Source organism: Somniosus microcephalus, chromosome 25 (genome assembly GCF_052327205.1).
Source record: "Somniosus microcephalus isolate GS21.2 chromosome 25, FLI_Smic_1.0, whole genome shotgun sequence".
NCBI lineage: Eukaryota > Metazoa > Chordata > Chondrichthyes > Squaliformes > Somniosidae > Somniosus > Somniosus microcephalus.
In genome coordinates this window covers 19,050,529-19,066,162 of record NC_141011.1, presented here as the reverse complement: position 1 = coordinate 19,066,162, position 15,634 = coordinate 19,050,529, and the positions used below count along the sequence as shown (strand labels likewise).

At 46.7% G+C, this 15,634-nt stretch overlaps 1 protein-coding gene across 1 annotated transcript in view; it reads left to right on the top strand.

The window, feature by feature from the left end:
- Positions 1-15,027, top strand: part of exosc10 (exosome component 10) — an 88,565-nt gene extending 73,538 nt beyond the window's left edge. Inside the window, exons 21-25 of the mRNA XM_085966852.1 lie at positions 2,319-2,392; positions 5,535-5,703; positions 7,085-7,152; positions 13,371-13,441; positions 14,839-15,027. Coding sequence (XP_085822978.1) covers positions 2,319-2,392; positions 5,535-5,703; positions 7,085-7,152; positions 13,371-13,441; positions 14,839-14,869 — 413 coding nt within the window. The 3' untranslated portion in view covers positions 14,870-15,027. The remainder of the gene's footprint in view (positions 1-2,318; positions 2,393-5,534; positions 5,704-7,084; positions 7,153-13,370; positions 13,442-14,838) is intronic.
- The last annotated feature ends 607 nt before the right edge of the window (positions 15,028-15,634 follow it).

Sequence of the window (15,634 nt, the reverse complement as noted above, 5' to 3'; positions counted from 1 at the left end):
ATCTATCTCCCTTTTAAACACCCTTTGATGTTGCAGCTATTTTCCTCTGGGGCAGTGTGTTCCCTATTCTGGCAACCCTTTGGTGTGGAGGTGTTTTTCCTGGCTTCACTTTTAACTGGTTTAGCTCAAATTCTAGGGTTATGTCCCCTTGTTCTGGATTCCCTGACTGGAGGATAGAGTCATTCCTTAGCTATGCTCTCAATTCTCTTCATTACTTTACACACCTTGATTAGATCACTCCTCAACACGCTCATATCTAGGGAATATAGCTACAGTTACCCAGTCTGTCATCATAGCTCAGCCCTTAATCCTAGGTATTAATCATTGCTGGGCGTTCTCCAAGGCCAGTATAACCTTCCTAAGGTGAGTGCCCAAAACTCAACACACTATTCCAAATGAAGGCTGTCCATTGCTCTGTAGAACTACAGTAGCACTTCCTTGTTTGTACAGTAATTTGCATGCAACTAAGTCTATGGAAAAGGAGCAAGGAGGGTTTTTAATTGTTATTGTTACAGCCCTAAGATTGATTCCCAGTGCAGTATATCCTTAGTTGTAGTGTGAGGAGCTCATGGACTTCTTTTTCTCTAAGATTGAGATCATCCATTCAGCTGCCTCTGCCACTTCCCTCCCTTCACCTAGCCCACTGGGCCAAACTTCCTCTACGGTTCCCCCCTGCCCTAGCCCTGAACTCACATCTTCCTCCAGTTTCTCTCCGATCTCCCCTCATGACCTCTCTGCGCTCATCTTGTCCATGAGACCCACTTCCTGCTCTCTCGACCCTATTCCCACCAACCTGCAGACCACCCAACTTCCTTTTCTGGTTTCTATGTTAGTTGACATTGGTAACAGTTCTCTCCTCAGGTACTGCCCCCTCTCCCTCAAATCTGCTGTCATCACTCCTCTCCTCAAAAAAAAAAAAAAACAACCCTTGACCCCCTCCGTCCTTGCAAACTACCACCCCATCTCCAACCTCCCTTTCCTCTCAAGTCCTTGAACGTGTTGTCGCCTCCCAAATCCGTGCCCATCTTTCCCGCAACTCCTTGTTTGAATCCCTTCAATCTGATTTCCGTACCCTGCCACAGTACCGAAATGGCTCTCATTAAAATCACAAATGATATCCTTTGTGGCTGCGACAAAGGTAAACTATCCCTCCTCGTCCTTCTTGTCTGCAGCCTTTGACACAGTTGACCACTCCATCCTCCTCCAACGCCTCTCCACCGTCGTCCAGCTGGGTGGGACTGCACTCGCCTGGTTCCATTCTTATCTATCTAATCATAACCAGAAAATCACCTGCAACGGCTTCTCTCCCCGCTCCCATATCGTTACCTCTGGGGTCCCCCAAGGTTCTATCCTTGGCCCCCTCCTATTTCTCATCTACATTCTGCCCCTTGGCGACATCATCCCAAAACACAGCATCAGCTTCCACATGTATGCTGACGACACCCAGCTCTACCTCACCACCACTTCTCTCGACCCCTCCATGGTCTCTAAATTGACAGACTGCTTGTCCGACATCCAGTTCTGGAAGGGCAGACTCCATCCCTCTCCCTAACATCTGTCTGAGGCTGAACCACACTATTCGCAACCTTGGTATCATATTTGCCCCTGAAATGAGCTTCCGACCACATATCCGCAGCATAACAAAGACCGCCTATTTCCACTTTCGTAACACCACCCGTCTCCGCCCTTGCCTCAGCTCATCCGCTGCTGAAACCCTCATCCATGCCTTTGTTACCTCTAGACTTGACTATTCCAACGCACTCTTGGCTGACCGCCCACATTCTACCCTACATAAATCCAAAACTCGGCTGCCCGTGTCCTAACTCGCACCAAGTCCCGTTCACCCATCATCCCTGTGCTCGCTGACCTCCATTGGCTCCCGGTTAAGCAACACCTCGATTTCAAAATTCTCATCCTTGTTTTCAAATCCCTCCATGGTCTCGCCCCTCCCTGTTTCTAATCTCCTCAGCCCCACAACCCCCCCGAGATATCTGCGCTCCTCCAATTCTGCCCTCTTGAGCTTCCCTGGTTATAATCGCTCAACCTTTGGTGGCCGGGCCTCCTGTTGCCTGGGCCCTAAGCTCTGGAATTCCCTACCTAAACCTCTCCACCTCGCTACCTCCCCTCCTTTAAGACGCTCCTTAAAGCCTACCTCTTTGACCAAGCTTTTGGTCACCTGCCTTAATTTCTCCTTATGTGGCTCGGTGTCAAATTTTTTGTCTTATAATATTCCTGTGCAGCACCGGGGACGTTTTACTGTGTTAAAGGCGCTATATAAATACTTCTTGTTTTCTGAGAACCGTGCCTTTGCCTTTCAGTTGTGCGACAACAGATGCAACAGGATTATATTGCTACAGTACAAGAGAGCCCCTCAGTCAGACAGCAGGCTGCGGTAAGTCAGTGGGAATTTTTATACCTCTTAAGTCTAGTTTGTTAGCATGGGATGAGTTGGATGAACCGAAAGCTGTAACTTGCTATAATTTAGACATTTTGATGTGTACATCGCTAAGGAGTGGTAGGGTGTGGGTTACCATCCGTTATTCTCTTTACCTCCATCACTGAGTTGCTGACTTCACCCGACACCCCATGGGAAAGTGATCAGCTGAAGCCAGGCAGTTCTACAAAGGCAGGGAACTCTGCCGAGCTGGCCCCATTGGGCTCTACTTGTGGACCTCCTGGTGACTGTTTTCAGAGTGACGGTGGTCTTCTCGGCTGTGAACAGTGTGCAGTGTTATGGATTTCCTGCTGAGAAATGGGAAAATTAACTTTGAGGGACTATTATCCCAACCAGAATATTTTTTTAAATCGCCAAAAATGTACATTTTATTGTAAGGAATTTTTGCACGGTGAGAAAATTATTTTTTATTGAGTAATCTGGGGCCAAGGCTCATAATGCAGCACAAGACCAGGACGGAAGAGAGTTGGAGAGAAGATAAGCTTGAGTTTGAAAAGCCCATAGATTGTATCAGGGAGCCAAGTGTGGGAGAGGTGACAGGTTTACAGCATTTTGATGTCTTGGGGAGAGAATGAATTAGAGTAGGAGATGGTGCAGTGATGTTAACACAGTGAGGATACAGGGAGGAAGAACAGAGTATATTGCTTAGGAGAAATACATTTGCTATTATGAATGTATTTAGAAAACTCTTAATATTGCAGTGCATAGTGAAATGGCAACTCGGTTGCTTCCTTGTAAAAAATACAGTGAACTTCCCATCCCAGTTCTATAGTTAGTGCCCACCATGTAACATTGGTGTCTGCTGGTTAATGTTAAAGAGCCGAGAACAATCGTCACTCATCGTTGTTCGTGCGTTACCTGTTTTCAAGTTATAGTTAGTGCCTTTATTAGTACTGCAAGTGTAGCTGCAAAGAGCTGTTACATTATATTTTCATTCAAATTGAAGTAATTTTAGTTCAAATTAAACTCTAATAAGTGGTATGAATTCTGTCATAAAAGCACCATGAAGAAATTTGCCCAAGATTGGTTTTCTGCACTGACGTTTGCAGTGTTTTTATATACAGTACTTAAGCACTGGACTCTCAGTAATAGTTTTATTGATTCCATCAATAGTGCAACAGGAATAATTTGAAACCAATCAGCACTAGAACTACATCTGTGAGTGTCTTTGACTAAAGGTACTGCTAACGACTATGGGTGAAGTGAGCTCTCGGGGCCGGGGGGCGGGGGGGGGGGGGGAGAAACAAAACACAAAATGCATTTTTGTGAATTTTGTGGTAGTGAGGGATTTAGTGCTGGGAAGTGGAGCACTTCTTGCTTCAGTCACCCAGCATCCAGCATTCATGGGTCAGGTATAGCACTGATAAATGAAAAATAAAGCTATACCTCTGCTTTGACCCAACAATGTGCCTCAACCCTAACTTCAGAAGAACTTCCCAACTGCACCAATCTTACATTTTCATTTTCCACATCAGCCATTGTGTGGCTTCTGTGACTGGGATTGCCAGTTTAGTCTGGTTTTGTGCTGTGGGCCCAACTAAGACCTCAATTGAGATGGCCCAAACTCATTCACATCAAAAACTTTCATCTCAGTAATTTGCTTGATTTGCACCTAGGACTCTCCGATTAAAGGTCACCACAGTACCAAGTCCCTTGACTGCAGTATTGTACAATGTTGCGCAGCCATTAAATAAGTGATTACTACATTTCTGTGATTGTTTTTACCAAATGACTGTTGTGGTTTTTTTTTAAACAAAAAGCAAAATACTGCAGATGCTAGAAATCTCAAACAAAAACAAAGCGCTGGAGACACTCCGCAGGTCAGGCCACATCTGTCGAGAGAACACAAGTCAGTCGACGTCTTGGGTCCAGGACGCTTCCTCAAAGTTCAGAAGTTCTCTCGCCAGATGCTGCCTGACCTCTGAGTGTCCATCACGTTTTCTGTTTTTGTTGTATGTTTGTCACAGTGCCAGTTGCGTTACCTTGGTCTGTGTGAACCCTGGTTAGAGACAGTTACACTGTCACAACTTTGTTCGAGCACAGAATCTCATTGTGTTGCATTGATTGTTCTATTTTAACTGCTTTGAGGTCACCCCAGTTTGGGTTGGTCATCCACACTGTAGCCTTGCTGCCTGCCCTTGAATTGTTCCGTTTTTACGTTTTTATTCCCTTCCTTTCTGTTTTGTTTTAATGTCTGACCTGTTTTGCTTCTCTTGAGTGTGGGGGTTGTGGTAATGGTGGTGCTTTGTAGTCTCCCCTTCATCTCCTTTCCGTCGGCAAAGCCGAGTCCATTCAAGTCACAAATTCAACATTTGCGATTCTAACATTAAATTCAAGGGGAAAAAAGTAGATGTAGTAAGTGTTCTACCTCTAGATGTCTCATTCAGTGCTTTGTAAAGAATGTGCCAGTGATAACTTGTAGGATAGAGTTACAAGTGTCAAGCTTTGGTTTACATTTTATTGACGGGTGTGGACACTTTGGTTCTATTTCTATGTCGACTATTCATTGAGCACGTGGGTAGCTCCAAAACCAAGTCCTAATTTATTCCAAAATTGCATCCAGCTGGGGTGTTCCAATAAACTAGCTGGACAAGGAATCGACAATCTATGCAACTTTCATACCAATTCCATGCTACAAAAAGTTGTGCCTCGGACTGATATAGGCACTACAGGAAACTTTCTGTTATCCGGCACAGACGGGACCGACGTGCCGGTTCATCAACAATTCCGGATAACCGAACGCTACAGTAAAAGATACGGAGCTGAGAGCTCCGTATAAAGCAACAAACCCTGTTGCTTACTTCAGAACAATTGGCACAAGTTGCAAGCGTCTCTGTAGCTTAGCAACAGCTGCAGCTACACCCTTGCACAGCAACAAATGGAGTAAAAAAAGTAATTAAAGTTACCTGAACCGACTCCTGAATTTTGCCGGTTAACCGACATTTCCGGTTATTTAGGGGCCGGTTAATCGAAAGTTTCCTGTACATGACGCGGTCACTTGTGGACAGATGTGAAATGGCTGGGACTAGGTGCAGGATCAGTGTATAACCAAACTCTACACGTGTTTCCCACCTCACAGATGGTAGCAGACCAGCAATCGATGAAGAGGGAGCGAGCAAATATCGGATCAGGAAATGAGGCAGCACCTCCAGAAAAGAAGAAGCCGAAATCCGGGACGGAGGAGCCCAAAAATCCCAAAAGCTTCAAACCATTCGATTACAGCAAGTCTGATTTCAAAGTGTTTGCAGGTCTGTTGTGGCTTAATCTTTAGGTTAATACTTGTATGGAGATACCGCAGCCAAACTGTCCTTCAGCCAGGAGAGCTCATTCAATGTTATCCCCCCACCCCTGCTGAGAGAAGGCAGATGAAGGCTGTTAGGAAGTAGTCCCGTATCCATAGAGCATGAGAAAGGGTTCTATTGAATCTATAGGGGCTGTTTTTTTAACACAGCTGTCTGTCGTTTTTTTCCCCTTTTTTTGTGTGGGGAAGCGTCTGGACTTCGGGAACTACACAGTGAGGCACGTTTGAAATTAGGAGCTCACTTGCTTTTGCAGTCCCGCCTTCACTTATTCTGGAGTGCAACATTTGGGAGCCTTCCTGACATTGACCCTCGAACCTAGTTATTGTAACCCTGGAGAAAAAGTCGGTGCAAAACACTGATTCACGTGGTAGAATTCTCCACAATGGCATTGATGCATTTCCTTCATCACTTGACACAAGATGCCCTGCCACTGGGTGAGACTTCATCTAGTGTTTCCCTACTCTCTCGAGACAGAACGCTCCACTGAACACTGCTGAAAGATCACACTGTGTGGTGTCCAGACTCGGCAAAATTGGAAAACATTCACCCTGTGAATGCATTAACCCAGGTAAACTCTGCAGTTTCCAGCGCCAACAGCTTTACTCTACTGGGCAAACAAGAATCTGCCATCGTGTTTGTCAATGGTTCAGTGTTAATGTGGTTTCAATTCTTTAAAGGCAGAGCATGTCCCCCTGATGAATCGCTGGGTATTGGCACCAATGTTCCCCCTAATTTATTTTTTGGTGCGTGGCCCCTTTACATTTAACATTGAACCATGCAGCTTAGAGGGAACATTGATAGGCACTTTCTAGCCCAGTACTGAGCACACAGATCAGGAAGGTCCCAGGTTCAATGCTGGGGTTGTACTGAGTTGGCTTATTACAGCTGGAATAGCAGTAGGGGCACCAAGATTGGCCTCAGCCCCCTGGGCTGGCAAGAAGGAAAATCACTCGGGGGTTTCTGCTCCTGATCACTAACCCAAGGATTCTTGTCGGACAGTTGTCTGTACACATCTGATGAGGACAGGAGTATGTTCCGCTGTGATGTCCTCCATGATGAATAGCAGATGAGCACGCTTAAAACATGGAAGAGTGGCCATTTGGATGAGGTAGCGGAGAGTGACCAGTGCTCTCAAACCATTTCCCAGTATGAATCTGTACCTTCAGGGAATGGGGAAGCAAAGGGGGAAAAGGATTGTGGGCAGCTTCTCTTGCCTATAAACATGGGTCCAAGTTTGTAGCCAATTTTGAAAAACTCAGCACATGTTAGGTGTATTATTTGTACAAAATGTGCATTTCTATTACAATATTTTAATCCTTTCTTTCAGCTGGTAGCAAGTCTAAAGAATCAACCCAGTTTGATCCCAGTCTTGAAGCGGATGTGCCTCATTCCAAGGTAAAACCACTGCTGCATAAATCTGCTGTATAAATTGCACTATCCTGCAAGTTTTTGTTTCTTGTATATAGGGGCCAACTTATACATTGATATGACTTAGATTTTCTTTTCACTGAACTGGCATCTGTAAAACAGCTTTCTACTTCTGGCAGGGTTTGTCCCGTTCCAGTCGAAGGTCAGTAAAAACTTGTTTAAAAAAACAACGAATTATTTCTTTTAAAGAAGCCATTCAAAAACCGGCAATTTTGGGCCAACGTCCGCAAGGATCTTATCCTGGTACATGTGCACCTGCATCCTGCACACTTACTTTGCGTCACAGGCACTAGAACGGAACTGGTGGGTGCTGTTATCTCGCCAGTCTCACCACCTCTTCCAACGTCAACACGGAGGGGGATATGAATTCAAGAAGCGTGCACTCGCACTTCTGCCGTAGGTTTTCTACCATGAAAGGGGGCGAAGACCCGGTGGAACTCGGTCTTTCCCAAATTCTGTCTCTGTTTACGTTGCACAGCACCGTCCCAGGCCCAGAAATTTCAGGGGCTTAGTGTCCAGGTTTATTCATAAGAATGACCACTTAGACAAGGTAGCAGAGGGACATCAACTCTAGCGGCACCGCACCCCAGCATGAGGCCTACAAGAGAATAAACTGTGATTAAAATTAGGGAGAGAAATGAAAACGGTTGAAAAATTTAAGCACAATGACTGGCATGTTGCCTCTTAATTTTACAGGGTCAGTGTAATGCTGATGAAGTCCGTAAGGACAAATGAGCCATATTAACCTTAGCGATAAAGTAAATAAATATCATAACATTCATTGCCCTCTGTTTTAAAAATAAATATCTTTCTTTTTAAACCATTAATAATGGTTTTGAGTGTCAGTTTGGCTCAGTGGTAGCACTCCGAACACTTGAGTCAGAATGTCTGTGGGTTCAAGCCACTCCAGGACTTGAGCATGTAATCACGCTGATATTTCAGAGCTGTATTGAGGAAATGCTGCATTGTCAGAAGTGCTGTCTCTTGAATTAGATTCCATGTCACTTTTTCTCGAAGAGCAAGGAGTTCTCTCGGCGTCCTGGCCAACATTTATCCCTCAACCCTCACCTCCAATACAGCTTAACTGGACATTCGCCTGCTTGCTGGCCCTTGCCTTATACAGAGCAGCTGCCATCTTGATCTTCATAATAATAGTAACTTCATTTCAAAAATAATTGTTGAGAAGCACTTTGGGACATCCTAAGGCTGTGAAAGGTGTTGTATAAGTGCAAACTCTTGCTTTGTAATGTAGAAGACATTGGATATTTGCTCAGTCATAGAATGGTTACAGCACAGAAGGAGGCCGTTCGGCCCGTCGCGCCCGTGCCGACTCTCTGCAAGAGCACTTAAACTAGTCCCACCCTCCCCCCGCCCTTTCACTTGATAAGATGTGTGTCAGTACAGTAGCTAGGACTGAATTGACATGGGTGAGATGTTCAATTATGATATTTGCCAGATATTATCTCTCCCCATAACGTCTGAAAATTGTATCCCTGTAAATGTGTTATTTTTCTGTGAATTTGCACCTCTGACAGCAGGAGCCTATTGTCCTGTGATGTTACTTGGATATTATTCTTCATTATGGAGCATTATTTACAGCTAATTAGTTATCCAGACTTATGCATGGTTTTTGCCCAACAACAATGAGAGTTCCAGTGCCTGTATTAGTCATTCAAAAGACAGGGGATACATTGTAAGGAGCCTTGTAGGTTATAGGATTGTTGATGTATTTATGTTATCAAGTTTATTTCCACACTACAGCGCCATCTGTACTCAGCCTGTAGCCTGCAGGCATATCGATAGATTGCCACAAACTACCTGTCATTATTTTATATTTGAGGATTTAAAATGACGCTGCTTAGCTTTTCATTGAAACATAGAATTTTGCTGCACAAAAGGAGGCCATTCAGCTGATCGCTTTCTGAAATCTGTCCACTTAGTCCCATTCTTCTATCCTTTCCCCATCCCCTTTTTAAAGAATTTATTTTTCAAATATTTATCCACTTTTATTAAAAAAAAGCTATTATGGATCCTGCTTCCACCGCAGTGTCTGGTAGGGCATTCCATGTCCTAACAACACTTTGCATTACAATCTAAAGGGGGAGAAATTCGACATGTTTGCGGCAGGTCGCGGCAAATCCAACAGCACACGCAAAATTCACCCGGGATTTAGCGCTGGCAGATCGTGACATCGATGAGTTTGGAATGCCTTGTTAACGGCCCAGATGCAAAATTGACTGTCGCCCCATGCCTTAGCGCCTGGCCTGAACAGTGGCAGGAAGAGGAGGCGTGATGCATTCGGATGGCCGCTGTAGGGGCGGTATTTAAAGGGATCAACTTCAGGAGTGTTCTGCCTGCTAAAATTTAGTCACTTTCATTCTGCTAAGATTTCAAAGTCCTACACTTGCTTACATTAATGGGGGCTGTACTGGCACTTGACCTCGCCCTCCAGCATCAACATCGGAGGCAGAGACAAAGATTGGAAAATGTGGCCAGAGGGAGGAGAGCCAACAGGGACCTTACCCTCCCACGGTATTCCGGGAGCACTTCTCCTACATAAATTTAACTGAGGAGCAATGTCTTAGGTGGCTGCGCTTCAGCAAGGAGCTGGTCACAGAACTCTGCCACCTCTTGCAACTAGACCTCGCGCCTCAGATCAGGACCATCACAGCTCTCTCTGGCAGTCAAGGCCGCCGTCACCCTCAGTTTCTACGCCAGTGGATCTTTCCAGTCTGCAGCAGGAGACATAGCTAACATTTCGCAGTTTGCCATCCATCACTGCATCCGGGAGGACACAGGTGCTCTCTACAGAAGGAGAAGGGATTACATTTCCTTCCCCATGACCAGAGAGAAGCAGGACGAGTGTGCATGTGGCTTTGCCAGGATAGCGGACTTCCCCATGGTGCAGGGCGCCATTGACTGCACCCACGTGGCTTTGCGGGCACCCCATAACAATCCTGAGGTCTTCCGTAACCACAAAGGCTACCACTCACTTAATGTCCAGTTAGTATGCGACCACAGACATCGAATCCACACTGTTAATGCCTGCTATCCTGGCAGCCACGATGCCTTCATCCTGCGTCAGACCGGTTTGCCAGCACTCTTCCAGCCACCACATCAAGCTCGTAGCTGGCTGGTCGGAGACGAGGGCTATCGGATCTCCGCCTGGCTCATGACTCCCCTCCGCAACCCCAACACTCCTGCCCAACACTCTATATAATGAGAGCCATGCCGCCACCAAGAACATCATTGAGCAGACCATCAGAGTGCTGAAGCAACGGTTCCGCTGCCTTGACCACTCGGGAAGAGCCCTCCAGTACTCGGCTGAGCGGGTGTCCCTTTTCGTCGTGGTGTGCTGCATGCTGCACAACTTGGCCATCATGAGGGCCCAGCCATTGCCACCAGGCAAAGTGGGACTGCCCCAGGAGGAGGAGGAACAGCAGCGAGGGAGGGAGGCACTCAATTGGCCTTCTGGAAGGCGGTCTGTGACCGCCTCATCAGACTGCGGTTCCAATAAATTCCACGACACATCCCGGTTACTCACCACATCTTCATCATTCCATCCATTTCACATGCCATATCACAGTGCAAAGCTGAAATGAGAGAGAGCACAAATTCTGCAAAATTCAATTAATAAATTTATCAACATTCAGTAAACATGTATATACAACAATATTAACTAATCACCCTTGTGCAAACCCTTACAATTCCCTCTTTACAGTGCCTTTTCCTAATCTACTGCTCCTACATAGTCTGTCCCCAGTGGCTGCAGCACGGCTGGTGGAAGGCGCCAGATACTACAGATGGCCATGCAGGACGCCCTCGACCAGCTCTGAGCCTGGACGGCCCGGCTGTACACTGCACCACCTCAGGCTGGGCAGCGGCAGTCTGGCCTGGTTGGATGACAGGCAGCGACAAGGGCAATGGTGGAGTGGCAGCGGTGGGAGCGGGAATGCTTTCATCCTGAGAGAGGACAGCCGGTTCCTGCTTGACTGACACACCGTGAAATCCCCGGTGGACTGTGGTGGACCCAATGACGATGGCAGCAATCAGAGCTTGCGTGGCATCAAGCTGAGACTGCATTACAGCACTAAGACGTTGCGTGGCTTTGCCTGTGCTGCAGTGGATGCTGCCACATCATCCGTGACACGCGGCATGAGGTCTGGGTCCCCACGGTCTCGGGGAGTCCACCATCCTTTACAGACTGGAAATGATGGGCTCCATGGTGTGCGCAGAGCCTTGTGCAATGTTGAAGGTGGACTCCTCCACGCTCCTTACCATTTCCGACAGGCTCTCGGGAACCCTTGCCATTGCACCTATCATCACCGTGTGCATGCCCATCACCCTTCTTGTGAACGCCTCCCCGTCAAGGTCCTCATCTTGAGTCCTGTGCAGCAGAACTCTCCCTCCGGGGAGCTGGCTCCCGAGTTGCCCTTTCCCCCTGGCCTTTCTGCAGCCTGCATCACCTAGTGCAGACCTCTGCTAAACTTGCCTCTAAAGGTGGCATAGTCCCAGTATCTGAGGTGGTGCCTGCGGGTGAGACATGCAGTGACACGGTGCTTTCTTCCTCTTCTCCCACCTCACTCTTATTGTGAGGCTCAGGGACAGGCTGGTCAGCTGGTTGCTGATTACCTGAAAGCATAAAGGCACAAGATTCGCTTTAAGGTGAGGGCAGGAAGGGAGCAAGGAATGCAGACAGTATAATGAGCTGGAAAGTGGGAAAGGCTTGTGGTGTGAGGGGGAAGTGGGATGAGAGAAGGAGAGGGGATGAACATACCATTGTTGCCACCAAGGGGGTTGATGGCACCCACCACTTGGCGCCCAATGACTCTCAGCACTCGCTCCTCCAGGTCTGTAAGCTGTCCGCTTCACCCCCGCCTGTTCATTCCTGCTCCCTCCTATTGTGTGCCAGCTTGGTCTGCAAGAGAAAGGAAAGTGTGAGAGTGAGTGTGCAGCTAAGTGTTTGGGAGATGTGCCTGCCATAGTTGAATAGCTGTGATTGTTGGCAAGGCGTGAGATGTGGATGAGAGTTTTTAGTAGGTGGAGATTCTTGGTGGGTGAGTGGTGGGGGGTGTGGTGATTTGTGCAGTGTGTACAGACTGAGGTTCAGATGTTGGTATGTGGGACTTGTTGAAGCATGTACTCACCCTGACCACCCGAGTGAGGTCGTTGAATTTTTTGATGGCACTGTGTGAGGGTCCTGAGGACCACACTGCTAGCCGAGACGTCCTGGGCCACTTCCCTCCACATTGCCCTGAAGACCTGGGGCAATGGCCTCCTGCCGGTGGCCAGGAAAACACTGCCCTCCTTCTTTCGACTGCCACGACCAACGCCTGGTCGCTGAAACGGTGAGCTCTCTCCCTAAGAGGTGTCGTTGTTGGAGGTCGCCATCAAAGCCAGCAATGTTGAGAATGAGGTTGTGCAGAATGATTGAACCTCCCCTTTAAGAACTGGAAGGAGCCAGTGTGAATGATGAGTCCCGATTGGAGTTAACCTGAAATTGGTTATGGCTCTGTGGGTAGTGCCCCGCGCTCTGTGTGTTGTGCACTAAGTTAGGAGATCAGCGCTTGATTTAGCACTCCAGCTCTTTCGTGGAGCGCTTATAATCGATTTAGCGGGAGGTCAGAAGGATTAGAGCCTGGCGCTAATTCTCCAACTTTTTTTAATTTAGTGCCCCAGCCGGGGCGATACCGAATTTCTAGCCCAAAGTCTCAGTTGATACTTTTCATTCTTTAAGAAAGGAGCCTGCTCTAATGAACTCTTTGAGTAACAAGTTACTTGAGTCATTACAGAACTTTAACAGCTTCTTATCACTTAACTACACAAAATAATTTGGAGGATACTGAAGGAGTATGGAACCCACTTTTGCAAACCATGCTGGTCAGGAAGGTAACTGTCCTGACCTGTGCCTGGGTGCATTGATGCCTCAGGGCTTTGTTTCAATAAGAATGCAGCATTTTCCTCTCCTACACTCCCAGGTTACATCAGTTCATCACCATAACTGAACAGGAAAATCAGCTTCCATACGTTGGCAAACTTTTAAAAAAATCCGATTTTGCTTTTTGTGTGATGTTGACCTCATCCTGATGCCACAGCCAGATGAAATGCTGTTTACAGTTATTTCTTCTTATGAACATTGAAATTGAAGTCTTTAAACTGTCCTGACTAAACTTTCCTTGCTTTAGAAAACTGGGAAGAAGAATCGTCAGTCTGCAGGAAACAGAAGCATGTCCTTCACGAGCAGCAAGTCAGACAGGTAACTGTGTTTGTAAACTTCAGAGATCACTGCGATTGCTTGGTAAAATCTCAGCCTTGCACCAGGATGTGAGGCATGCCCAGCTTTGCCGCTCATTAACAACCTGCATAAAGGATTAGCACTGCATGCTACAATGTACAGTCATCGCACGCAGCATTGCAGAAAGAGCTGTGGCTGTACTGTGGAAAATATTCAGATATTCTTATGTGGTTTTATTTTAAAACATCCCTGTTTTTTCTAACCATTCCAAGTTTTCAAGCACACGCTTCTGATAGAGGGAAGAGCAGTCCCCTTTGTATATTGTAAGCGAAGCCGCAGTAAAACAGACGCAATCACAGAGTGCAATTCCCAAAACACCAGTGAAAAGCCTGAAATCTGGTAATAAAAGCAGCTGTTGGACGTAAATCACCCACGATACGCCTGTGGCCCTGCCAGTGACCAAGTACAAATGCACTTACAAACGTAATACGTTAAAATTACAAAATTCATCTTTGGGTTAGTTCTCTAGCCACAGCTAGAGTATTGCGTGCAGTTCTGGTCACCACATTCCAGGAAAGATGTGATTGCACTAGAGAGGGTACAGAGGAGATTTACGAGGATGTTGCCAGGACAGGAGAATATGAGGAAAAATTGCATCAGCTGGGGTTGTTTTCTTCGGAACAGAGGAGGCTGAGGAGAGACTTAATTGAGGTGTATAAAATTATGAGGGGCAGAGATAGAGTGGGTAGGAAGGACCTATTTCCCTTAGAGGTGTCAATAACCAGGGGGCATAGATTTAAAGTAATTGGTAGAAGGATTAGAGGGGAGTTGAGAATTTTTTCGACCCAGAGGGTGGTGGGGGTCTGGAACTCTGCCTGAAAAGGTGGAAGAGGCAGAAACGCTCATCACATTTAATAAGTACTTGGATATGCACTTGAAGTGCCGTAACCTACAGGGCTACAGACAAGGAGTTGGAAAGTGGGATTAGACGGGATAGCTCTTTTTCAACTGGCACAGACACGATGGGCCAAACGGCCGCCTATGATTTTCGGGAACATGGGAATAGGAATAGACCATTCAGCCCCTCAAACCTGTTCAGCCATTCAGTTAGATCATGGCTGATCTGTATCTTAACTCCATCTACCCGCCTTGATTCCGTAATCCTTAATACCCTCGCCTAACAAAAATCTATTAATCTCAGTGTTTAAATTTTCAATTGACCCCCAGCTTCAGCAGCTTTTTGAGGGGCGAGGATTCCGGATTTCCACTAGCTTTTGTATGAACAAGTGTTTTCTGACATCACCCCTGAACGGCCTAGCTCTAATTTTAATTTTGCCCACTGGACTGTCAGGAATTTGAATTTAGGTTTTGTTGCATATGATTAATTTTATGTATTTTTCTTTTTCCCTGATGTGCAGAGGCTTCAGACACAGTTGGCCAAAGAGATAGAGGATAGAGGACGGTGTGCGCTGAGCAGAACCCCCTTTGCTGTCCAGGCTATTACTGTTTCCACGTTATGTACTTGATTGGTTTTAATTTCTAGAATTTCTGGGACATTGTTGCACTGTGAGAAGCTTTTTACAATAAATCTTTTACAAAAATGTTAATTTTGGTTTTGGGTGGTTATTAGACTGCAGCTTTGAATTGTCACCTTCAGATGACCGGTGCCCTGCAATGCAATTAATGTTTTTGTGGAGGCAAAACTCATGTATGAGCTTTGGAAAACATTCTCTGATTATATCCCCCCTTCTGAACAGATTTGGTGCCTCACCCGAATGGCGCTTCATTTGTCAGGCTGAACCGTGAGCAGCGCATTCTCGGGTTGCATCACAACTGACACCAATAGCAGCCCGCTTGATTGGCACCCCATCCACCACCTTGAACATTCACTCCCTCCACCACCGGCGTACCGTGGCTGCAGTGTGGACCGTCTACAAGATGCACTGCAGCAACTCGCCAAGGCTTCTTCGGCGGCAGCACCTCCCAAACCCGCCACCTCTACCACCTAGAAGGACAAGGGCAGCAGGCGCATGGGAACACCACCACCTCCAAGTTCCCCTCCAAGTCACACACCATCCTGACTTGGAAATATATCGGCCGTTCCTTCATCGTCGCTGGGTCAAAATCCTGGAACTCACTAACAGCACTGTGGGAGTACCTTTACCACACAGACTGCAGTGGTTCAAGAAGGCGGCTCACCACCACCTTCTCGAG